At 42.9% G+C, this 26,327-nt stretch overlaps 3 protein-coding genes, 1 long non-coding RNA gene and 1 pseudogene across 4 annotated transcripts in view; 2 read left to right on the forward strand and 3 right to left on the reverse strand.

The window, feature by feature from the left end:
• Positions 1–2,854, reverse strand: part of LOC134225571 (protein lines) — a 36,207-nt gene extending 33,353 nt beyond the window's left edge. Inside the window, exon 1 of the mRNA XM_062705755.1 lies at positions 1,955–2,854. The gene's annotated coding sequence lies outside the window, so the exon portion shown is untranslated. The remainder of the gene's footprint in view (positions 1–1,954) is intronic.
• Positions 2,855–3,632: 778 nt separating this feature from the next.
• Positions 3,633–4,317, reverse strand: LOC134221156 (uncharacterized). The gene is made up of 3 exons (XR_009982232.1): positions 4,229–4,317; positions 4,067–4,164; positions 3,633–4,005 (listed from the first exon to the last, which is right to left on the reverse strand). It is a non-coding gene; the product is annotated as an uncharacterized LOC134221156 (long non-coding RNA).
• A 7,345-nt stretch (positions 4,318–11,662) lies between these two features.
• Positions 11,663–12,553, forward strand: LOC134225574 (protein mago nashi). Its single transcript, XM_062705757.1, has 2 exons — positions 11,663–12,075; positions 12,219–12,553. Exons 1-2 carry the CDS (start codon positions 11,809–11,811, stop codon positions 12,399–12,401), a joined length of 450 nt encoding a protein of 149 aa, XP_062561741.1. The 5' UTR covers positions 11,663–11,808; the 3' UTR covers positions 12,402–12,553.
• Positions 12,454–14,233, reverse strand: LOC134225573 (WASH complex subunit 1). The gene is made up of 3 exons (XM_062705756.1): positions 14,136–14,233; positions 12,849–14,064; positions 12,454–12,784 (listed from the first exon to the last, which is right to left on the reverse strand). Exons 2-3 carry the CDS (start codon positions 13,992–13,994, stop codon positions 12,584–12,586), a joined length of 1,347 nt encoding a protein of 448 aa, XP_062561740.1. The 5' UTR covers positions 13,995–14,064; positions 14,136–14,233; the 3' UTR covers positions 12,454–12,583.
• Positions 14,234–15,483: 1,250 nt separating this feature from the next.
• On the forward strand, positions 15,484–16,163 carry LOC134221157 (vesicle transport through interaction with t-SNAREs homolog 1A-like; annotated as a pseudogene).
• Positions 16,164–26,327: the final 10,164 nt, after the last annotated feature.

Here is a 26,327-nt window from a genome sequence, read left to right on the forward strand (position 1 = left end):
CGCTATCAGTTTGAGTCGTTGTATCAATCATCGGCTGGTATTTACAAACACACTTTCACAGGTTTTTTTAGATAAAGAGGTTTTGTAAGGCAAGTGAGAAAGAATTAATAAGAATTCACTCAAAGGGATTTCTTCCCCTTTATTCAAAAATTTAAGGCAAAAAAAACAAATCGTCTTCCACTGATCGATCTCCCTTGTCCAATGTGCACTTCGTCTTCTTGTTCCCGTCGGATTGCTATCGAGAACCATTATTGCCGGGATATTGTCCTACATTCTGAGTCCTACTAGGATTATGAAGCTGGTGTTGTAAGTTACCAATTGTAATGCATACAAGGCCCACCGTTGGGAATTTTTTTATATAAATATTCCAGAGGACCATCTGGTGGTATGAGTCACAATATCAATGCCGTACTCAGAATGTACTTACAAATGCTTCTAAAATATCGGTGCTTTGAAATGAAACTTTTGAATTGGTCATTTTTATAAATGTGGTTGATTTTGGTTACCTTCTTTTTCTTATTGGCATTTCATCCCCCACTGAAACAGAGCCGCCTCGCAGCTTAGTGTTCATTAAGCACTTCCACAGTTATTAACTGCGAGGTTTCTAAGTCAAGTTACCATTTTTGCATTCGTATATCATGAGGCTAACACGATGATACCACATGATACTTTTATGCCCAATCCGAAAATTACCTAAACCGGAGCGGGAATCGAGCCCAGCCACCCTCAGCATGGTCTTGCTTTGCAGTCGCGCGTTTTACCGCACGGCTAAGGAGGGCCCCCTTTGGTTGCCTTATGGCCAATTTCTTTACCTTCGCTTAAGCTTTAAACCAGGTTTAAACGTATGGGTAAGCACCGCTTAAGAGTTAAGGTGAGTTACGGCGGCGTCCAAAAATGGCAGCCACAATGGCCGTGCTATCCCTCACCTCGCGTTTTTGCTCGCACAAATGTGAATATTTAGGCGGTTAGCACATCTGGAAACCATTTTTCGTGTATGCTGCAAGTGAGCAAAGGTGAAAAACTACTTTCCGTTTATGTCTGTCGTTTACTTTTCGAGTTATGTGCCCTTCAAAGCGCTATGTAGAATTTTAATTGGACTCCAACGCGATTCACCTTAAGCGAAGGTGAAGAAATAGGCCCTTAGAATAACAAAAAAGGCACTATCACCATTAGGTGGATTAATCTGATACGAAAATTATTTCTAGACCAACATTTGAAACGGGCGTAACAGCCAAAATTTATTCCTTCTGATTCTTCGTCTATGTATATACTGCCGTCATACGCATATTTGTCCCATGTTTGCTGGGATTTCCTAAGTACATGGGACAATTATGCGTAGAACGGCAGTATAGCTATATATGTTGACGAAGAATCAGAAGGAATAAATTTTGGCTGTTACGCCCTTTTCAAATGTTGACTAGATTTTAAGCTTTTAGTGGAATGTATTCACTCGTCATAAGACGAGTTTGTACTATTCCATTTAATTCCTCTACTTTTTTGTGCCTTTGACAGATACGTTTTTTGACCTCTTTTAAATATTAATCTGGCACATATTGGATACCTTATGGCTGCGTTTGCCCTGATTTTGTATTGTTGTCTAATACTTTTTTCTTTGTACCTAAGCTGGGTGAAAATTAGACTCCGGACAATCTAACCATTTTCCCCGAATAATCGAGCCATTTTCTCCGGATAAGCATCCAGTTATTCGAGCTTCCGGATAATCGAGTCCGCCCTGTACTAATACCAACTTTAAACACGATGCAGAAAACGAGGAAGCAATTAATCGGGCTCAGATTCTGCACCCGTTGTGCTGCCCGAATGGTTCCGAAAAAAAAAACATTGATTTGAAAAGTATTATGGAAGAAGTTAAGGGTAACTACTGCGTTCATTCATAAAAACCGACTAGTTTCATAAAACAAAAACTTAAATGAAAGGCAAAAAACGAAATACTTACCGTCAAAATAAATTTCATTCAACAACGCAATCCGTATTCGTCTTAATCCCACCGTAAACCGTTGAATGCAGGATGGCTCCGTATAGAGATGATCAAAGTGAAGACTCAATTAGGCGACCACGACGATGTTGATCATAATCCAATCCAAAATCCGCAGCGATCGAGTAAAGATGAAAGAAGAGCGCTGCTCCGCGCCGCGACGTCGGCTCAGTAATGTGCACACGCGGGTCGCTGTGCGTGTCTGCGTACGGCCGCGCGGGCACCTATGCTTCTGCTACTCCCGGCTGCTTCTACACCTTTATGCTGCGCCAGCAAAAGAGTCAATATCGAGGACGAAACCAGCACGTAGCCCCGTCGTCGAGACAGCATCAACACAAAACAGGTTTCGCTCGCGTGCTGCCGTGTGGTGGTGATCCTCGCGCCAGTGTTGGTGTTCGCTTTGTAAGTGTCAAAACCAGTAGCACTTTTCAAAATAATGGCACTATTTTGCGCATTCCGGGCTCACTGTGAACCAAAAACTGATTTTTCGCGCACTTCTCAAATCTGTGAATCTGCATCAACCAAATTTCTACACTTCCCACCACTTTTCCAATCGCGTCTAGCACCTGAAATCCACTTGTTGCTTCCGAATTGGACGGAAATCTGAAGAAGCTTTTCCGTCTTATTTGAACTGGTGTGCAAAGCGCTGCTACTGAACTTCCTTCTGAACCTTGTTTCTACTCGTTACGATTTTATTCTCAACGCGGTCCCCGAGAACAATCTTCACTTACAGCGACGGATGCGCGAATACTTGACCGCGCAATCTCGACCGGGATCCGAAGGAAATTGTACAATATTACGGGAATTTACGCACGAAACCGTAGCGAACGACGGGTTCTAGTTGCACGATTTTTTATTAAAATGGCGACCTTCAATGACGTGCGATGATATGCTAGACTGGACAATAACGGTGATCGACCAATGCGATGTTATTGGCCCGATCGGTCAAAGTTTGATATTTTTGATGTTTTGATGATGGGGAGTTATTCCTCAGAGCTCGCCGAATTGTTGATCGGATCACAAATTTTTACTCGCTCAATCGATCTTTAATTTTCTTTAATTTTCACCTGGGTGGTGCGGATAGAATCGATTTGGTTGTCAAACTGAAGCCAAAAATTTCTATTGTGCCGGAGCCAAACATTGAAGATTGTGGTTATGTTCGTTTCTGATTTAATATTGAGAAGTATTGTTATTATTTGGAGAAAAAATAAAAATAAACTTTGTTTGAGTTTTGTATTCTTTGTAACAAATATTCTCACGTTATATTTCGAGTGGAAAATTAGTAGGAATGCAACTACTAAAAAGCACTCGTTACGAAATTTTTTGAGGTTCAGCAGCTGATTTCAGCATGAATGTATGTACACACAAAAAAAAATCGTTGGTAAAATTAAGAGAAACGTTGGTAAAATTAAGAAAACCAGTTAGTGATTTTCAGTAGAAAGTATAAGACTGTTAAATCTACAATTGCAAAAATGTCACTTCAGTAGGAACTTTTACAAGTGGTGACTTTTCAAAGTAACATTATTCTCTCAAAGCTAAATGTGTATTTCACATTTGAATTACCTAGTGTACCATTCAAAATAACAAAATGTGTGCACTTTCAACTTAAGTGGAGTATGTCAAAATAAAACATTACATATATTTCAAGTTAACTATTCTGTTTTAATTTTATTTATTTACTTTCGTGGTTTGGATTTGCATTATCTAAAATTGTTGGTCATTTTTCACGCATATTGTAGACGATACAGGTTCGCCTCGGTCGAAAGCGTTTATTACTTCGATTGATGGTGCTCTGGCATTAGCCGAAACTTCCACAAGTTTGCTGTAAATGGAAATAGATTCGCCGTGTACTATGCGGTACATAGAGGAAGCTGTAACACGGAGGGTTAATGGTCTATACAGAGTACCAGGGCCAGCGTAGACGAGTTCGTCCGACAGCTATCGATCCTCAAAGGTCATTCAATACGAGATGAATGTACGTCGGCAGAGGGGTGACTTAATTCTGATGTGGCCTGGTGAGGATGAGACGGATGATTATTATTCTGACTATTATTAACAAATATAGTTTGCTACCTGCTGCCGAACGATTTTGTTGGTGGCAAGCAATAGATTAATTCCCCGTGCATCCGATTAGTTATAATCCGAGCTCTGTGATTAGTTTCGATAAGCATCTGCAAATTTATAACACGAAATTGACTTCGGATTCTAGTTAGGTACATTAAATTCCATTCTTACCTTTAATGTGCTTCAATTTCCTCAGTTTTCTCCGTTTTTTCAGTAGCTCTATTTTTTCGCCGTCAGCAATACAAAAAATATTTAATGACAGTTAATCCTCAAGTGAGGTCAGTTGCCAGATATTTTTATAGACAGCGCTGCCAAATTTTTAGAAATCAGCAAGCTCGTTTGAAATCTTTCAATCTCTCAAAAGAAAAATTTCAACTGTTGAAATTACATTTTTTTATTCAGAAATCATTCCTTAAACTGAAAGTTTTTCTTTCACATTAAGTGTTTCATTATTTAAATTAACAAAAATTGCTATATTTTCAAAATAACAGTATGATATTTTCAGAAACACAATTATTTTTTTCTCTGTGTAAATAATCGTTAAGTCATGTAGAGTCTAGTGCATTTGTGCGCCCTCATGCAGCGTGGAAAGAGAAATTCGAAGAGCGGGAAATGTTTGACAGCCAAGTAACTGCAAAATAATTTTGTTTATGGGAGTGATTTCAAAATATCCCTCTACTCGCTTGAACGCAGAAAAGCAGCTCTATCCGCAGCACCCAGATTTTCACTAAGAACCCATGTATAATTTGAAAATAATTAAACCAAAAACCGAAAATGGTGTTTTTTTTATTTTGGCCTAATATTTGCCTATATTTGGACTAATATCAGGGAAATTCTTTGGTCCAGTTCATGCACTCAGTTCGTTCGCTAATTGGGGCACGGCCTCATCCCAACTATCGAATGCCGTTAATTTATTGGGGCGTTTTGACAAGCGGCAATGTTTTTTACTTGTTGCATTGAACAATATATGAAACATGTGCACAGATAAAATTGAAAAAGCGTATTAGCTTATTATTCAAACCTTTTTGAGCTTTTTTAACTTTTATGGTCTGTCTCATTTGGAGAATTAAACTGGAATTAAACTTAAAAGTGACATTTCAATAATTATCAAATAACCCTGCTCGCAGAGCAAGATTACTTTTGACAGATATCGAATCATTTTGCATCGATGTCTTATTGGAATTCCTGGGTAGCACCAGCCATTCTTATGACCGGGTTATTTACTAATTTTCGAACTGTCACTTTTAAGTTTAATTCTCCAAATGAGACAGACCCTTAGGGCAGCAGGGTTATTTGATAATTATTGAAATGTCACTTTTAAGTTTAATTTCAGTTTAATTCTCCAAATGAGACAGACCCTTAATCATTTTATTTAATTATAAGTTAAGCTATATTGTATGCATTGCTTTGCTTATCTGAAATTTATTTCTCAATTTGATTTTTCGGCTACCAATATTAAACATCGAACTTGGAAACCATATTTATTAGTTTCAAAGACTTAGCACCGCACGATTGTAAAGGTTTTTTAAAGCAATTTATTCCTATTAGTTTTCAACATAATCCGTTTAGAGATCGAGGTATCAACAACAGAAAAAAAAGTTCTGCGTTTTTCTGTTTGACGACTACCCGGGAACGACTGACCCGGGAACCAAGGAGGGCCCCAACATGATTCCTTCGGCTTTCGAGTCCCGTCTATCCCGACAGTAAGAAAGTGTCTGTGAGAAGGATCAGACCTACATTCAGGGATGTGGCTGCACTAAGCGTTGTTATTGTGGACACTGGTTCAAGCTGATTAAAAAGGTTCCGTCTAAGCGTTTTATCGAGATGTAATTGTAGAAAACAACCATATGTTACAACAAGCGAAGGCCACCCGCTTAAGAAGGACACAAACGCTGGGACATGCTTCTATTACGCCACGCAAATGGGAGCAAAGGTAATATTTTTCTTCTACAAATTCTTCCCTAAAAACTAATAATCTCTTCAATTAACTTCGTCCGTTTACCATGCGTAGCTCAGGTTTTGGACAATGCACCAGCGAAAACCGTTTCGCCAGGAAGGCGATCTCCACTTCGATCCGGAAATTTATAAATAAAGATGAAAGTTCTGAAAAAATCAATATTAATCCCGAAATTATTCTTTTTAAAAACTCAAATGTCAAACTTTTTCCAATTTGTTTTGAAAAACTAACATTTAGGCTGAATATATCGCATTTAACCTTCGTTAAATTAAACTTAATATATTCCTTCCAAATGATTAAATTTTAAAAAAATCATTCACAACTTATTGTCGAAATAAGCATTGCAATGAGTGGATGGACCGAATATGCTTTTAGATTAGAATGTAATTAAATTAGCTTTTTTATTTTTATCCGTGTGAAATTAAGGAAATTAAATAAAATTTCAAACAAAACTCCGCGAATCAATGAATGGAAAACTTACGGGCATTCAGTTTTTTCCTCTGTTAAAATATAATCACTTGGAGGAAGGTTCCCGACGAAAGTGTTTGAATGATGCCGTCCCGCGAAGCGCAAGCTTTCGGATCTAAATATTTGTTCTTTTTTTATATTAGTGCGCATGATAGTGCATTCATGCGTGCATGATGCGCACTACAGTCGCGATTCGCTGGTTGGGCCACGACCTTCACCAAATTCGGTTTTTTAGTTGGGTCAACTTACAGACATTTAAACACGTGTATTTCGACTTGAACATCACAAATGATGTCCAGTGACGCGCAATCCCGTTTTCCTTGTTAAGAGCATCATTATCGGTCGCGAGCATTTTAATCACCCGCGCAGCGCTTTCATTTCAGTTTCGTCACTCGTTTCCGTATCGGTCACTATTTTCGGCTCTCAATTTGGTTGCTGTATTCCGTATCGGTGACGTTTGACAGTTGACAGTTCATAAAATAGCAGCGCTCTCATCGCGCTACCAAATTTGGTCACCTGTCAGTCGCGCTACTGTTATAGCAGCGCGTTTAGAAGCGACCGGTAAAGTGTCAAGTAATGATACTGCGCTGCCAAACGGCCTAAACTCACCACCGGTAATCTTGCTCTAAGGCCACCTTACACCTCGGGAAAATTTTCCGCCGGATTTTTGTCCCTGTGCATTTTAAAGGGGGCCGGGATTTTGATTTTCCGTGTCCAAATCCCGAAAACATCGCATATGCAAAATTGCATGGGGAAAAATTCCGCGGACCAAATTCCCGAGGTGTGAGGCTACCTTTAAGGCCACCTTACACCTCGGGAATTGGTCCGCGGATTTTTTCCCCATGCATTATTGCATATGCGATGTTTTCGGGATTTGGGCACGGAAAATCAAAATCCCGGCCCCATTTAAAATGCACGGGTATCAAAATCCGGCGGAAAATTTTCCCGAGGTGTAAGGCAGCCTTTAACATTATATTTTGACGTACGGTTGCTTTTTAATTTGGTCATGACCCAACCAGCGGAGGCCCAACTAAAAAGTGACCTAAGTACTAAAATTCCAACCAGCGAATCCCGACTGTACTAATGACATATTCACGGTTAAACTCATCTACCCAAAATGGAGTTCAAACAACTCAAAATAATAATAATAATAATAATAACGGGAATAATAAATAATAATAAAATGCGGGAATAATAATAATGGACCGGGTAATTGCGACAAAGAACTATCGGCATTATATATTGCACGAAAACGTGGAGGACCGCTGCAGAAAGTGCAATTCAGTATGAAAGACGATCGAACTTATCGTGTCCGGGTGTTCAGCCTTAGCTGATTCAGCCTATCTCGGTCGTCATAACGAAGTAGCCAAGATTGTGCATCAACAGCTTGCTTTAAAGCACAACTTGGTTAACCAGTTTGTCGCCTACTACAAATATGTGCCTGTCCCGGTTCTGGAAAATAGTTTCGTGAAGCTGTACTGGGATCGCGAGATCATAACGGATGTCCTCATTCGTGCCAATCGGCCCGATATTGTGGTCTACGACAAAAGGATGAAGCGGGTAACCCTCATCGACATTGCTGTACCGCTAGACCATAATGTCCAAACAACATTCTCCAACAAGATAACGAAGTACCATGACTTGGCGGAGGAGTTGAAGCAGATGTGGCACCTGGAGGACTTGCGTATAATTCCGGTTGATATCTCAGCAACCTGAATCGTCCCGAAATCTCTTCTGAGATCCTTAGGAGAGCTGGAACTATCTCATAACCTCCATAGCATCCAAAAGACAGTGGTTCTTGGAACTTGCAGCATCGTAAGAAGATTCCTGAACCACCATAACTAATACATCCGGTGCAAACGTTTATTATAGGATTTTAAGTCAACCGGCGAATGAGATCCACAGAGCCTAATCCCCTTTGGCATTCAGATTGCCCGAGGTAGGTGAAAATTCCCAGCACGCTTGCTGAGGAAGTGCCAAAACTCTATAATAATTATAATAACCCCGTCATACACAACGGCGATGGGGTGTGGATGGAAGAAGAAGAGCAATATTGTGGTGGAATTGGAGACATGACCGCTATCAACGTGACCGCCCAAGACATACGTGAGGCTACCCGGTATACCAGGAATTGGGCTGCACCAGGACCCGATTTTGTGCATAATTTCTGGTATAAAAACTCAAAACGGTCCACGGGCGGATGGCGGAATGCTTCAACACGGTACTAAATAACCCCGGGCAGCTACCGGAATTCATCACTAAGGGTGTCACTTATCTCCTGCCGAAGGATCAGAACACTTTGAACCCAGCCAAGTACAGACCAATAACGTGCCTTTCGAGTCTGTACAAAGTGCTGTCATCGGTAGTAGCGAGGAGGGTGCAGAACCATTGCGACGTCAACAACCTGATGACCGAGGAACAAAAAGGTTGTCAACGCAACACACGAGGCTGCAAGGATCAGGTCATCATTGATGCAGTCGTTGTTGTGCAGGCCACCCACAAGCAAGGAAACCTGAGCATGACGTATATCGACTATAAAAAGGCATACGACTCAGTACCTCACTCGTACCTTCTTAAGGTACTGCAGTTGTATAAGATAGACGATAACGTCATCAGGCTAATGCAGCACGCTATGGGGATGTGGAGCACATCCCTACACATTACCGATGGAGAAAAGGTGTTACGGTCCAGGACTCTCAGCATCAAGAGGGGCATATTCCAAGGCGATACCTTTAGTCCTCTATGGTTTTGCCTTGCCATGAACCCTCTTAGCAGAGCACTCAACCAACACAACTATGGCTATCATTTGAAGAGTGGGGAAAGGAGTACAAACATTACCCACACCTTCTTTATGGACGACTTGAAGCTGTTTGCGGAATCTGTGGAGAAGCTGCACCAATTTCTGCGGCCTGTAACCTTATTCAGCAACGACATCCGGATGGAGTTTGGTATCCATAAATGTCGATCCATTCATCTACACCGGGGTCACCTGGTGGATGCCGACAGTTTCCGCGACAACGAACAGGAGGAGATTCGAAACATGGTTGAAGGCGAAACGTACAAGTTCCTAGGTTTCCTGCAACTGGAAGGAATTCGCCATACGACGATCAAGAAAGAGCTGCAGGAAAAGTTCTTGCATCGTGTCAACGGTATTTTGAAGAGCCTCTTGTCGGCCGGCAACAAGGAGAAGGCGATAAACACGTTTGCTGTGCCCTTGTTGACATACAGTTTCGGGGTGGTGAAGTGGACCAAGACTGACTTGGAGGCGTTAGAACGAGCAGTACGAGTGGCGTTCACTAAGCATCGCATGCGCCATCCAAAATCGTCCATTGAGAGAGTCACCCTGCCACGTACAGTAGGAGGAAGAGGCGTCACCGATTTACAAACACTATATGTTTCCCAGATCCAACAGTTGCGAAGATACTTCGTGGAAAGCCAGAACCGCCACGAAATCTATCGCGCTGTGTGTGAAGCTGACCACGGATTCAGTGCCCTGCATCTGGCGCAGGAGGACTATCAGCTGAATTGCGACATCAAATCTGTCGACGAGATGATCGCATCGTGGAAGCAGAAGGAGTTGCATGGGACGCACCCCCATCAACTGGAGCTGGAATATATCGACAAAGCGGCGTCGAATACGTGGCTGGTGCGGGGTGAACTCTTCTCGGAAACAGAAGGATTCATGGTAGCCATCCAGGACCGGGTAATTGCGACGAAGAACTATCGGCACTATATATTGCACGAAAACGTGGAGGACCGCTGCAGGAAGTGCAATTCAGTAGGAGAGACGATCGAACATATCGTGTCCGGGTGTTCAGCCTTAGCTGATTCAGCATATCTCGGTCGTCAAGATTGTGCACCAACAGCTTGCTTTGAAGCACAACTTGGTTAACCAGTTTGTCGCCTACTACAAATATGTGCCTGTCCCGGTTCTGGAAAATAGTTTCGTGAAGCTGTACTGGGATCGCGAGATCATAACGGATGTCCTCATTCGTGCCAATCGGCCCGATATTGTGGTCTACGTCAAAAGGATGAAGCGGGTAACCCTCATCGACATTACTGTACCGCTAGACCATAATGTCCAAACAACATTCTCCAACAAGATAACGAAGTACCACGACTTGGCGGAGGAGTTGAAGCAGATGTGGCACCTGGAGGACGTGTGTATAATTCCGGTTGTTATCTCAGCAACCGGAATCGTCCCGAAATATCTTCTGAGATCCTTAGGAGAGCTGGAACTATCTCATAACCTCCATCGCATCAAAAAGACAGTGGTTCTCGGAACTTGCAGGATCGTAAGATTCCTGAACCACCATAACTAATACATCCGGTGCAAACGTTTATTATAGGATTTTAAGTCAACCGGCGAATGAGATCCACAGAGCCTAATCCCCTTAGGCATTCAGATTGCCCGGGGTAGGTGAAAATTCCCAGCACGCTTGCTGAGAAAGTGCCAAAACTCTATAATAATAATAATAATAATAATAAATATGCGTTTCGTTGCTTTTGTTTTTGCCAGTCTCGGTAACAGTGACTTTCATTCACTGCCCGAGCCATCCCCAGAAAGGATGTACGACAAAGACGGACGCTTCGATAATTTAATTATTCTCAAATGGCCCTCGCATACTTCAACACCTTTCAAACCATTTTCACACTTGTCGCTGCCTAGCGATAACATTCGGACTCCGTTTCTTTCCCATCTGCTTTCACACACACGCTGCTCCCTTCCTCTATACGAGCAGCATCGAGACCGATATGCCAATAAAATTGAATATTCCTACTAATTTTCCACTAGAAATATAATATGAAAATATTTATTACAAAGAATATAAAAATCAAACTAAGTTTATATTTATTTTTTTCTAAAATATTAACAATACTTCTCAATATAAGATCTGAAACGAACATAACAACAATCTTCAATGTTTGGCTCCGGCACAATAGAATAGTTTGGCTTCAGTTTGACAACCAAATCGATTCTATTCGCACCATCCCAGGGTGGAATGAAAGAGATGCCAATGTGTTCCCAATGAATAATCTCCAAAGTATTCGGCGAGTTTCACGGCGATGTATTTATTTATTGTTGCTTTCCGATAAGGTGCTTACCAGCCTTAACACACCGAGTAAAAATGTCGCGCAACAATAAAAAAAAACATCGCTATCTGTCACACGAAGTGTCAAACTTTGACATTAGAAAGTTTTTGCATCTCGGTTCGGCATCATCAGCAAACGCCGTGTTTCCAAAAAAAAATTGGACCGCTTTCTCCGTCGTTTGTTCCGGGTTTAACACTATTTGCTACAGATAACCATTGCAGGACGTACCGTAATGGCATCCAGCACCGAAGATTTCTACCTGCGGTACTACGTCGGTCACAAGGGCAAATTCGGGCACGAATTCCTCGAGTTCGAGTTTCGTCCGGACGGCAAACTGCGGTACGCCAACAACTCCAACTACAAAAACGACACCATGATCCGGAAGGAGGCCTATGTGCACCAGTCGGTGATGGAAGAGCTGAAGCGTATCATAGTGGACTCGGAAATCATGCAGGAAGATGACTCGCTGTGGCCGCCGCCGGATCGCGTCGGAAGACAGGTTTGTGAAGGGTTATGTAGATTGTTTATATTTCAGTCAAATGGGGTGGTATTTTAATAATTACAAAACTATACTGATAAGGACATTAAATTATTAGTTCCGTGTGAAATAGCATTCTGTTTTCTAATTTAAATCCGTTTCAGGAGCTGGAAATTGTCATTGGCGACGAGCATATTTCCTTTACTACCTCCAAGACGGGTTCACTGGTAGACGTCAACCAGTCAAAAGATCCGGAAGGTCTCCGTTGCTTCTACTATTTGGTACAGGATCTGAAATGTTTGGTATTCTCGCTGATCGGTTTGCACTTCAAGATCAAGCCTATCTAAGAAGATAGCAGAATGTTCGGACGGACAGTGTGTGAAGTCATTCATCGACTCATTTACTTTTACTACTAAAAATAGTATTTAATTCTATCATTTTCCGAAATGTGTGTATGAAAAATAACGATAAAAAGAAATGTGTTTAACAAATTTATAAATCCTGTTGTTTTTTTTGTAATCTGTGAGATTTAGTCCCAATCCTCGTCGTTGCTCTCGCTTGCACTTGCATCCATTTTAGGCGGTGGTGGTGGAATGAGCGCCGACAGGCGATCGATAACGTTTCCTGGTTCTTGATTTTCTCGAGCGCCGGAAATCCCCTTTCGTCTCATTTGCAGTTTGCTGTGAAGATCGTCGATAAAGTTCTGCGGGTTTGCTTTGGAAGGTCTTGTCTGAAATAACAAATAAGCATCTAAGAACTAATTAACTCGTTTTTAATTCAATTTGATATCTTACCGAATCTGTTCTCTTTTCCTTAATTTCACTGTGTCGTAAATTAGCTTTTTGCACACCACCTGCCTTACGTATAGCTTCCATAAGATTAAAATGAGCATTACCGGCTGGTGGTGGTGGTTCCTTCTTCGCCGGTTTGCCATCGCTTTCATCCGCTTTTTTGCTGACTAAAACTTCTGCCGGAGGAGGAGGTGGAGGCGGCGGAGGCGGAGGTGGGGGATTCACCACAGAAGTAACGGGTGCAGAACTGAAATTTACCGGAACAGATGGAATTGAAGGAACAGGTGGTGGCACGTGCTCGGCAACTGAAACAATCTCTTTCGCTTCCATTGCAGAGAGTTCGCCCAATTCTGGAAGTTGGTCGGCTATGGCGGCTAGTTGCAGTGATGGAGCAATCAGCGTATTGTTTCCTGCATACTGAATATTGCTCACAATTCCAGGTAAATCCGGTAGATCAACAGGGACATCAATTTTAGGAGCTTCGTTCAAAACAGGAGTGTAGAAAATTTCCTGCCCTTTTTTCTTCGAGCGATTACGAATGATTGGTGATGATGACGAAAGAATCCGTTCCTCCCTAATCCGCCCAGGAGTTTTCTTCCCTGATCTAGCCTTTCCCTCTGCTCCTTTGTAGTCCACGGCATACTCCTTTCTATTGAACAGTAGAATTGAGTCCAAAAACTGAACTTCCTTCTGTCCTGGTGCCCCACTCGGTTCCTCGAAGGAATAAATCCGATGCCTTTCCACCGAGCTCTTAACATGGTAGAACTGAATTTTCTCCTGATAAGAGTGACTTGGTACGTAGCACTTTTCTCGCAAGTCCCCGGCTTCCCCTTCTCGCATACTGATTCCATTTGTACTGTTGAACGTCGGCAGTACTGTAGTATCTAAATCTGCCCCCGGATAACGACACGGTGAGTAAATCACAATAGCTTCCTTCGTCTCCCTCAGTTTGGCCACTTGTCCATTCACTTTCTCTATGCGTGCATCCAGTCGCTGCAGGCGCTCTCGATTGGAATCGATTCTGCGATTAACCTTCCCGAAAACGTCGTCTATTACCTCGTTGAGGAATTCGAACACATTGATAGCCTGCAGGATGGTTTCCTCGTGACGGAGGTCCGGGTCGATTGTGGGAATGTTGTAGCAGTGCATCCTCAAGAATCGCGATGGCCTCTATTTTGAATCCGGAACATATCACGAATGTTACGGGAAGTATCGGTATCTAACAATTAACAACATCAATGAAATTAATGAATATTAATACGCAAGTAAAAAATAAACAGCAGCACCCACCTATTTATTAATTTTGACTGAATCACTTAAAATTTCTTATCACATGAATGACATAAAAATGTTGTTTCTTTAAACGAAAGATGTTGCGTACGATTGTAATAGAAATATTTCACGCATTGCAACATAAATATTAGGTTGCAACGGTTGCAAAGCAAAAGACCGAGGGGTCAAGCGATAGACAATCAGGGGTCGAGTATCGGCCTTTTCACGAGATGTTTGAAATCTGAGATTTGAAATCATCTGATTTTACCAAGCTACTGACATCCTATTGTTTAGCCTGTCGCCAGATCGTAGCCAGGATGTCCTGGGCTATATTTTTTTATACTGCGTTTAAATGATGACAGCGGGCTATGTCTATTGATGATGATGACATCGAGAGGTTATGGGCCCATGAGTGGTGCCCTAGTGACGAGTCAACAAAGGCGAAAAAATTTCACATCACACGCAAGATGGAGAAGTTATAGGAATTCAAAAGCTCAATGGAACAATCTATAATTCCTGGAAGTTCAGCATGGAATTACTTCTAATTTTCGAGGATTTATGGAAGTTTGTTACTGGTAGAAGACCTACACTCAGAAATAAAGTTAAACAAATTTAGATTAAAACTTAAACTTTTGAGCAATAAACGATGGTTAAACGACTCTACACTGAAATAAACGTTGCAGTAATTATTACCGTGAAATCATTTTTCTCATTACTATTTTAAGAATAAGTTGAAAAAAATATATACATTATTGATATAACTTCATTGTGCTTGATATAACCACAGACAAACAGACATAACACATTGAACATTCACTAATCAAATTCATCGTCGTCCACACACTAACGACATCTGTTGTTTTCACTAAGTTGGGCAAATCACGCACCAGATGGCGTTAGTGAGCAAACGTCAAACTCGAGCAAATCCGATGCGCGCGCCACGAGTGATCGATTGGCCAACTAATGATTATTTAAATTGACCAGTAAATCAGTGAACGATGATAATTTTACGAGTGTTATGTCTGTTTGTCTGTGATATAACCATGCGCATAGTTAAATCAATAACTATCCATGGTGAAGAAAATATTCACAACGCAACATTAAAGCCGCCATATTGAGAAGCGACACATTTGTTGTCAAGAATTGAGTGAGTTTGTTTCCATGAAGTTGATAAACCCGTAATAAACAGAAGAATCTGGATCTAAAGTAAGTATTTTTCATATATAGACTATTGTAATTCTAAGATACAAAAAAACACTTTTCTAAATCACACCCTTTATTACAGCCAGAAGATGTTATAATCTTACATATTGCTTGGCGATGCAGAGTGCCCCGTTCCCGATAAAACTCCCGAATTCATGATGTCCCACATGCAAATCGACCGGGATACACGTCCCGCTTGAATCAGGTGGAGTGGAAGAGACTGCAGCAGGAATTTCCAATGCAAAAACGGATCGACCGAAGGGAGTGGCCGGCTATGATTCGGTGGACGAGTACGATGAGATTGGTATTCAGCAGGATCAGAAGCGTCGGCTGCTGGACAATAGCAAACGGTTGGAGCGGACGGGTAACTACCTGAGAGATAGATACCGGGTGATGCTGGAGACGGAACAGATTGCAAGCTAGGTACAGCAGGATGTGGGCGAACAGCGGGAGACCATTCAGCGAGTGAGAGAACGGGTTAGTTCGGTATAAATAAGGGTTGGACAATCCGTGATATTGGTTCTTTTTTTTCAGTTGCGTGAAACCGATGCTGAGTTGGGTCGTTCTTCGAAATTTCTGAAATCTATGATGGCGCGGGCGTTGAGAGAGAAGATTTTACTTGTAGCTGTGGCTGTCGAGCATTACTAGCATCAAGTACCAGGTTTTTTTAGATCCTGTGTTGATTTCTGTCGCGATGCTGGCTCAGATAAAGTTCTCGCTGGATGTTGATCATTCCCGTCAAGATGTTGCGGATGGATAATGCATGATTTTATCGGGTTTATCCTGTTATTTTTAACCGGAACATTTCGCATAATTTTCATTTCGATTTCTATCAAATCAATTATGTACAACATATATGTAATAATCTAAATGTTTAGAAAAATAAACAAAAAAAAATAAATGAGCTCCATTTTTTATTGAATTTTCAAAATACTATTCCCAATTAGGTAAATTGACAGCAAATTCATTTTTATTTTAAAAGCGCCGCATAGTAAATTTTATTACTGGATTGTAGTTAAAACAAACATAAACGTGATAATTTTGACTGCTCTATTTTGCGTTTAGGCCATGGTAAAAGTAAACGCTTATTAAGTTTGGTACAAACGCAACATATAGTCTGCACAAATCTAGTGGCGTTGTGTTTTTAATTTAACCCTACAATATAGTAATTTCAACTGCGAAGCTGCTCTCAGTGTAGTATTCAGAAGTATACTATTGACGTTTTCAATTTAAACCATCTCGGCATATTTCAATAATATATTTTTATTGATTAATTGAGCAACCATTCTTTAAGTCAAGCACTTGTCACCAAATATTCGCAGTCTTTTAGGAAAATTTGCAGTCGATTTTTGGGTTGTATTTTTTTCCACTCTGTCAGTGAAAGAAAAGTTTTGGTGCTAATGCACAGAAAGTTTACGATGCTCGGAGATCTGTCGAATTTTAGATCAAGTGAACAAAAATTCCGGGCAGCTCATTGTGAGTCTGGCAAGTTCGATCGAGAAACGAAACCTATCACCTAGCATCTCCTCAGTGGGAAGGAGACCGACCACACACGTCCTCGCTACCTCGTAATTCTGGATATAGCTCGACGAGGAACTCAACAGCCATTGAGTTGAGTTGAGAGAAAAGGCAGCAATGGCAGCTAAGAAGGCTGCTGGCTGCTTTAAATCAAGTGGGGGTCTTAAAGATTCGAACATCATTGAGGAATATTTAGAAGATGTAAGTTTGTGATACATGAAGTAGAAACTAAATAAATTGTTCAATCGCTCCTTATTTTAGGATCTTTAACTTTGAAAAATTTACCATCAAAAAGCTAAGTATGTCTATCAGCTGAGTGAAACTTCTGCAGTACCTTCAAGTGCGTCGACGTCACACGCATCCTGGTAAGCCTACAGGCCAAGTACCAGTGCCGTTAGCGATGATAGCCGCTTCCATGTTGTATGCGACAATATCTATTCCTGATCAAAGAAGACTTCCTTTCCGAAGATATATGCAGGCTTCGAGATGCAGAAAAACACATCCTGAACAAATTTTAGGTTTTCGATATAAAGCATATGAAGACAGATTTTGTGTTCGACATTGTTAATCATCAACCATTTGGCATCAATAACAAAACAGCAGTGCATTTGTATAATTACAATTCTCCAAGAAATTAAAACGTTTTCTGTAGTAAATATACTGTCATTATTTTTTTTAATCATCAACTATGAGAAGTTATAAACACTAAAGCAGAATCCACCTACGACCAAAATAATCCGCTGAAAAAATAAACTATCCATTATAAAGCCAACCTAATCTAAAGCCAAATAAACCAAAGTTATACTAAGCTGGTATCCAGTTTTCCGCGAGCGGTAATGGCCGCCAGCTTGCCTGCGGGTTAGTCTCTGATTTGACATTTGTGGAGGTCAACTGCACCCACCGCTTGACCAATGTGGAATTTAAGAAGGTTCTGATTAAGTCTTTCTTATGTACCACATTGATCAAAGTTCTCGAACGGTGGGTGCAGTTGACCTCCAGAAACGTCAAATCAGAGACTAACCCGCTGGAAAGCTGGCGGCCATTACCGCTCGCGGAAAACTGGATAGTTGCCACTTAATCAAATGTGGGGTCAACCAGGCGAATATAGGTTTAGCGTAACATTTATTCTATTTGGTATTTATTTTTTTAGAGTGTACCGCGGAAGGAGATGTAGCCAGTTGGGACCAAGGCGATCAACGGGCGCATGCGACGATCGGGTTGCTGATGGAGAGTACCCAACACGGACTCAATAAGCAAACGACATGCACCCTTACACCCGACCCTTACTTCGAAAGTTTCGTACCTGAGAAATCTCATATTGAAACGGTACTCCGAAGGCGACAATATGGAGCGGCATGTCACTGAAATGGAAGAAGCATTCGAACGACTATCTCTATTATTATTATTTATTCAGACTAAGGCCGAAGTGGCCTGTGCGGTATATAAGAGTTTTCTCCATTCGGCTCGGTCCATCCAACCACGCAGTCTACGGAGGGTCCGCAAGTCATCTTCCACCTGATCGATCCACCTTGCCCGCTGTGCACCTCGCCTTCTTGTGCCCGTCGGATCGTTGTCGAGAACCATTTTCACCGGGTTACTGTCCGACATTCTGGCTACGTGCCCGGCCCATCGCAGTCTTCCGATTTTCGCGGTGTGAACGATGGATGGTTCTCCCAACAGCTGATGCAATTCGTGGTTCATTCGCCTCCTCCACGTACCGTCCGCCATCTGCACCCCACCATAGATGGTACGCAGCACTTTCCTTTCAAAAACTCCAAGTGCGCGTTGGTCCTCCACGAGCATCGTCCAGGTCTCGTGTCCGTAGAGGACTACCGGTCTAATCAGCGTTTTGTAGATTGTCAGTTTGGTACGGCGGCGAACTCTATTCGATCGGAGCGTCTTGCGGAGTCCAAAGTACGTACGATTTCCAGCCACTATGCGTCTCCGAATTTCTCTGCTGGTGTCATTTTCGGCAGTCACCAGTGAGCCCAAGTACACAAATTCTTCTACCACCTCGATTTCGTCACCACCGATGCAAACTCGCGGTGGGTGGCTCACATTGTCTTCTCTTGAACCTCTTCCTATCATGTACTTCGTCTTCGACGTGTTGATGACTAGTCCGATCCGCTTAGCTTCCCTCTTCAGTCTGATGTAGGCTTCCTCCATCTTCTCAAAGTTACGTGCCATAATATCTATGTCGTCGGCGAAACCAAATAGCTGGACGGACTTATTGAAAATTGTACCACTCGTGTTAATCCCTGCTCTTCGTATTACACCTTCCAAAGCGATGTTGAATAGCAAACACGAAAGACCATCACCTTGCCGTAACCCTCTGCGGGTTTCGAAGGGACTCGAGAATGCCCCTGAAACTCGAACTACGCACATCACCCGATCCATCGTCGCTTTGATCAACCGTGTCAGTTTATCCGGAAAACCGTGTTCGTGCATTAGCTGCCATAGCTGGTCCCGATCGATTGTATCATATGCGGCTTTGAAGTCGATGAATAGATGATGTGTGGGCACGTTGTATTCGCGGCATTTCTGCAGTACTTGGCGAATGGCAAACACCTGGTCCGTGGTGGAGCGTTCGCCCATAAAGCCCGCCTGGTACTGCCCCACGAACTCCCTTGCAGTTGGTGCTAGTCGACGGCATAAAATTTGGGAGAGTACCTTGTAGGCGGCGTTCAGCAATGTGATTGCGCGGTAGTTGCTACAATCCAGCTTATCGCCCTTTTTGTAGATGGGACACACGACACCTTCCATCCACTCCTGCGGCAAAACTTCCTCCTCCCAAATCTTGGTAGTGACCCAGTGCAGCGCTCTAGCCAGTGCCTCACCACCGTGTTTAAATAGCTCTCCTGGTAGTTGGTCAACCCCCGTGGCTTTGTTGTTCTTGAGCCGGCCAATCTCCTCCTGGATTTCCTGGAGATCCGGAGCCGGTAGAATTATGTCCTGCGCGCGTTCTCCCAGGTCCATCACCATACCGCCATCTTCGTCTGCCACATCGCCATTCAGGTGTTCTTCGTAGTGCTGCCGCCACCTTTGGATCACCTCACGCTCGTTCGTAAGAAGGTTCCCGTTTATGTCCTTACACATATCGGGCTGTGGCACGTGGCCCTTACGTGAACGGTTTAACTTCTCATAGAACTTTCGTGTGTTATTAGCGCGGCACAGTTGCTCCGTTTCTTCACGGTCTCGATCTTCCTGCTGGCGCTTTTTCCTCCGGAAAATCGAGTTTTGTCTGTTCCGCCCCTGTTTATATCGTGCCTTGTTCGCCCTCGTGCGGTGTTGCAGCAATCTCGCCCATGCTGCATTCTTCTCTTCCACTAACTGCTCACATTCGCCGTCATACCAGTCGTTTCTCTGATCCGGGGGCACCGTGCCAAGTGCAGCGGTTGCGGTGCTACCAATGGCGGATCGAATATCTCTCCAGCCATCTTCAAGAGATGCTGCGCCTAGCTGCTCTTCCGTTGGAAGTGCCACTTCCAGCTGCTGCGCGTATTCTTGGGCTAGTCTACCGACTTGTAGCCGCCCAATGTTAAGCCGCGGCGTCCGACTTCGACGCGTGTTGTACACCGTCGAGAGTTTTGAGCGCAGGCATACTGCAACGAGGTAGTGGTCGGATTCAATATTCGCACTGCGGTAAGTGCGGACGTTCGTGATGTCGGAGAAGAATTTACCGTCGATTAGAACGTGGTCGATTTGGTTTTCCGTTTCTTGGTTAGGTGATCTCCATGTGGCCTTGTGGATATTTTTGCGGGGAAAGAAGGTGCTTCGGACTACCATTCCGCGGGAGGCTGCGAAGTTTATGCATCGTTGGCCGTTGTCATTCGATACGGTGTGCAGACTATCCGGTCCGATGACCGGTCTATACATTTCCTCCTTCCTACCTGTGCGTTCATGTCACCGATGACGATTTTAACGTCCCGCAGTGGGCATCCATCGTATGTCTGCTCCAGCTGTGCGTAGAACGCTTCTTTCTCGTCGTCGGGTCTCCCTTCGTGTGGGCAGTGCACGTTGATGATGCTATAGTTGAAGAAACGGCCTTTAATCCTCAGCTTGCACATCCTTGCGTTGATTGGCTGCCACCCAATCACGCGTTGGCGCATCTTACCCAGCACTATGAAGCCGGTTCCCAGCTCGTTGGTGGTGCCACAGCTTTGGTAGAAGGTAGCCGCTCGATGCCCGCTTTTCCACACTTTCTGTCCTGTCCAGCAAATCTCCTGCAGCGCCACGACGTCGAAGTTGAGGGGATGTAATTCATCGTAGATCACCCTGTCGCAACCTGCGAAACCTAGCGACTTGCAATTCCATGTTCCAAGCTTCCAATCGTGATCCTGTATTCGTCGCCTAGGTCTTTGCCGATTATATCGAGTCGCATTATCTCTTATATTGTTCGTAATGATTGGTTTTCTAGGCGGCTTATTGGGCCTGCGCAAACCTCCTGTCTCGTCGGAGGGCCGTCGTGTCAGGGCTGTTTAGCGTCCCACCTAACACCAGGACTTGGGCTTGTGCGCTTTGAGCGGCACACGGTCGCTTTGGTGGAGCCTACTTGCGGATACATGCAGCTTTTTATAGAGGTTTAACAGGGCCCACTGTCAAACCCCACCACATCCTAGGCAAGCCTCACAACTCGCAGATGGCCTGGGGAGGGATCGTCAAGCCCTTGGACATAGTCCCTGCTGCCCGACTATCTCTAGCTGGACCTAAACTCTGCAAGGAATTACAAGTTGCGTTAGTTTTAAGCAGTCTTCCGTAGTCATTCAACACATTAACAACAACTCTCGAAGGACGTGCAGATAAGGAACTTACCTTGGAACTGGTCAAAATGAAACTAATCGATGAAGTCTCGCTTAACTTTTCAAAAGGACCTAAGTAACATTTTTTTCATGAATTAATTTGAATAGCGCAATCAACAGAAAAACATGAAAGCTTTTGATTGCAGTACTCAAATTAATTCATGAAAAAAATGTTACTTAGGTCCTTTTGAAAAGTTAAGCGAGAAGTCACGAAGCAAGGAAGTTTCAGCGACGAAACTGTTCTCAAGGCAGGCGCGAGTAAGAGAAGTTTAATTTGCTATTATTGCCAAATACCTGGACATAAGCAGCGGGAATGCCGCAAGATGATGAACAGTCCTGAAACAGATACAACGAAAGATGATCGCAAAGGACGGAAGAATTTTTCAAGAGCAAAAACTGTACGTGAGAGCACTGATTTTGCTTTCATGATGTTCGATTCCGGAAAGTCTTCGGGGAAGTGGATTGTTGATTCAGGCGAAACCTCGCATATGTATGGAGATAGCAGCTACTTCACTGACCTGGTGGAATTCTCTTCTGAATACATCATTTTGGCAGATGGTAAGACAACGAAGGCGAAAGGTAGAGGAACCTGTAGCGTTATGTGCTATGACTCGGCAGGTAACAAGAACAACATCACTCTTTCTGAAACACTGTTTGTCCCGGATCTAGAAGAAAGCCTGATATCGGTTCGAAAGCTTGTTGCAAAGGGAGCAACTGTTGCCTTCGACGCTAGCGGTTGCAAGATCATGAAGGGAAAGCAAGTAGCGGCCTCTGCTATTCTAGTTCGTGGATTATACGAGTTGAATACGGTAAATGAAGCACTGAAAGTAAATGAAAAGGATCATTGCGCAGACTGTCAACATCAATGGCATCGAAAATTGGGACATCGTAACAACGACGCAGTTTAAAAAATGTTGCCAGGTTAGATTTCAGTCGACTTTTTTTTTAATGGAGCTTCGCCGCCAAGAGCCTCTGGGTCTGCCTCTGCTGCGATGTCCCGCTGGGTTCCAGTCAAATGCTTGTTTACAGATTTCGTTTTCGCCCCTACGTAGAGTGTGGCCGACCCAGCCATACTTTCGATCCCGAATTTCTGTTGCTATCGATCTCTGGTGACAACGACGATGAAGCTCGTTGTTTGAGATCCAGTTGTGAGGCCAGCAGGCTCGAATTATATACCGCATGCATCTGTTGATGAACACCTGCAGCCGTTGAGTGTTCTCCACTGATACACACAATGTTTCGCTAGCGTATAACAGCACAGATTTCACGGTTGAAAATTCGTATTGTGGTGCGTTCACTTATCTGCCTGTTTTTCCAGGTATTTCTTAAACTCGCAAAGGCAGCACCTCGCAAAGATCCGTGCGCCTATGTCGATCTTGGTACCGCCGTCTGACGCCATTTAGCTACCAAGATATTGCAAGCTTTCAACATTCTCCACTGGTTGCCCGGCTACTGTGAAACTGGAAGGAGTCATCGTGTTTACACCCAACGATTTGATTTTGTTGAAGTTGATGACTAAACCTGCCGAGGAGGAGCGCTCGGCAAGGTCGTTGAGCTTACTCTGCATGTCAGAGCGCCGTTGCGCGAGGAGTGCAACGTCATCAGCCAATTCCAAGTCGTTTAGGTGCTCCATGGTTATAGGCTGCCATAACAGCCCGCGGTTTGGTTCACGGTCAATCGCATCTACCAGAATCTCATCGATTACGATGAGAAACAGTAACGGTGATAGAATACATCCTTGCCTCACACCAGTTACGACCCGGATAGGGTCGGACAAGACCCCATTGTGCAGCACTCTACACGAGAAGGCCTCGTACTGTGCCTCGATGAGGCCGATGATTTTCTCAGGAACCCCCTTGTGTCTCAGGGCGCCCCACATATTCTCGTGATTGAGACGGTCGAAAGCTTTATCGTAGTCAATGAATACCAAGTAAAGAGACTCTTGGAATTCGTTGACCTGCTCCAGAATGATACGGAGCGTGACAATATGGTCCACACAGGATCTTCCGGCACGGAATCCAGCCTGCTGCCGCCGGAGAGTCGCATCGATCTTCTCCTGAATCCGGGCTAGGATCACTTTGCATAGAACTTTGAGAACAGTACACAGCAACATAATGCCTCGCCAGTTATCGCATACAGTCAGGTCACCCTTTTTGGGTACCCTTACTAAGATAACTTGCATCCAGTCGAACGGGAAAGTTGCGGCAACCCAGATATTACGAAATAAACGATGCAGTAGTTAAGCGGATGTCATGGAATCAGCTTTGAGAATCTCGGCTGATATGTGATGGACCCCTGGGGCTTTAATGCTTTGGATTTCATGCTTTGGATGGTTGTTTGAATCCGTACGCCTATGTTTAGCAGTGATGGAGCTTCGGCTTCGGTATTGACGCGTGTAATACGTCGGATCCTAGCCAGATCATGCAGTTATTACATAAAATTATTTTACAAACATAAAAAATAAACAATAAACACATTCAACAAATAAAAATGACTGACGATCTCTCTCGATGCCCCAAGAGAAACGTCCAATGAAAAGATATATTTAGTTACAAGATGATTGTCGCTTTCGTCGCTGTACGGAACATCTTTTGCTGGGCGAGGATATTTGGGTGCAGCTAAATGTCAATGAAGGAAAAATACATACGATTTGACAGTTCGGTACCACACATGTTTCAGACAGCAGAACAAAGGGAACCGAAGCGACAATATTTATCTTGTAACTTAATTATTTTTTCCAATGTGTTGCCCATTGCGAAATATGGTTTCCTTAAATAGGTTTCCTTATAAAAAATAGGTTTAAATAAAATAGGTTTCCTTATAATAATTTGGTCCATCCAAGGGAACGTCCACGGGAACGTAACGCTTAGGGGGAAGGGGGTTGGGTGAAGTGTGACGATAAATACAACAATTTCAAATACTTCATACAAAAAGTGTGACAAAGAGGGAAGGGGGGGGGGGTTTCCAAAATGTCATTTTTTGCGTTATTTCTCTGTTTATAATTTCAATTGCCTATCTTCAGGCTAAAACACAGAACATTCAGGAATGGAACATTCACAAATCCACTCAAACATTTGTCACGTACAAGTATTGTAAGATAAAATGAACCGTAACCAAGGAATGTAATTGTCGCTGAAAAATGCGAAAAACAAGCGACAAAAGAGAATAGCGATAACTCTTTGTCCCCATCTGCAGAGGATAAAGACATTGTTGCGTTCCATTTTATTTGCAACAAACATGGAGAGGTAATTGTTGTAAACTTTTCAAACTGCGATAACTTGTTTATTTCAGAAGTAAAACGCAAATCATGTCAACAGATGGTTAAGTTTATGTCTAATCTATGATAACTGATACTAATTTAACCAAAAACATCATCGGAAGCCGACTACTTCTCAAAATGCGTGGCAGGCGATAATTGTCCTATTCTGTTGCAGTTTGGGACAAACGCTTATTGCGAGTTGAGTTTGTCCCAACATTTACAAGAGAGGATAATGTCGTTGTCATTGGCGATGTTGTTATTTTACATTCCTTGACCGTATCACAGTTCTCGGGAATCTAGGGCTCATTCAAGGCCGACGGAGGTCCTTCGTAGCTTAATTGGTTAAGCAGTCTAGCACCAGTCTAGCGTACTGAGGGTCGTGAGTTCGAGTCCCATCGAAGAGACAGTGGTTACATCCAACACATTTTTCAAATCAAAAATCTCGCTTAACTTTTCAAAAGACCTAAGTAACTTTTTTTTCATGTTTTAATTTGAATATTACAATCAACAGACGAATATGAAAGCTATTGATTGCTGTATTCAAATTAACTCATGAAAAAATATGTTGATTAGTTCCTTTTGAAAAGTAAGGCGAGAAATTATTCAAGCCAGGTTACCATTTTTGCATTCGTATATCATGAGGCTAACACGATGATACTTTTTATGCCCAGAGAAGTCGAGACAATTTCCAATCCGAAAATTACCTAGACCGGCACCGGGAATCGAACCCAGCCACCCTCAGCATGGTCTTGCTTTGTAACTGCGCGTCTTACCGCATGGCTAAGGATGGCCCTATATACGCATCATGCAAACTCTTTTTAATTGAATACGAGTTGCTCAGGGTACTTCAAAACGTTCTGGAGCGCAGTCCACAGAATCTACCAGATAAATCGAGGCTTTGACAATGTCCTCATCGTCGGCATACCAATCCGGCCCAATAGGGATATACGCAAGATGCAAATCCAATTTTTGAATACGGGATACTCAAGGTACTCCAAAATGTTCTGGAGTTCAGCCCACGGTATCTATAAGATCAATCAAGGCTTTTGCAATGTCCTCATCGTCGGTATACCCCCAATCCTGTTCAATAGGTATATACGCATCATGCAAACCCAATTTTCGTGAATACGTGATCTTCAAGGTAATGGTTTGAATCCAAAAGAGAATTACAAAGTCTCTCACTTATCGTCTCTGTATACATATACGATATGTAGCATACCGTGAGAGACTTTTTTTTCCGCAAGTCGCCATGATAAAGAACTGATTCGGGAGGCTATACATCATAAAAATTTCTTTTAAAAAGCTCCAAACGTGGGGAGCGCTGGTTCTGATCATGCGTTTTTGTTCAACAAGCTGTGCGGTCCGCCACACAAAATGAGCGAAAATCAACACTTCTGTGTGGGGATTGCCTATCCGATTTTGTTTTCTCGC

Source organism: Armigeres subalbatus, chromosome 3 (genome assembly GCF_024139115.2).
Source record: "Armigeres subalbatus isolate Guangzhou_Male chromosome 3, GZ_Asu_2, whole genome shotgun sequence".
NCBI lineage: Eukaryota > Metazoa > Arthropoda > Insecta > Diptera > Culicidae > Armigeres > Armigeres subalbatus.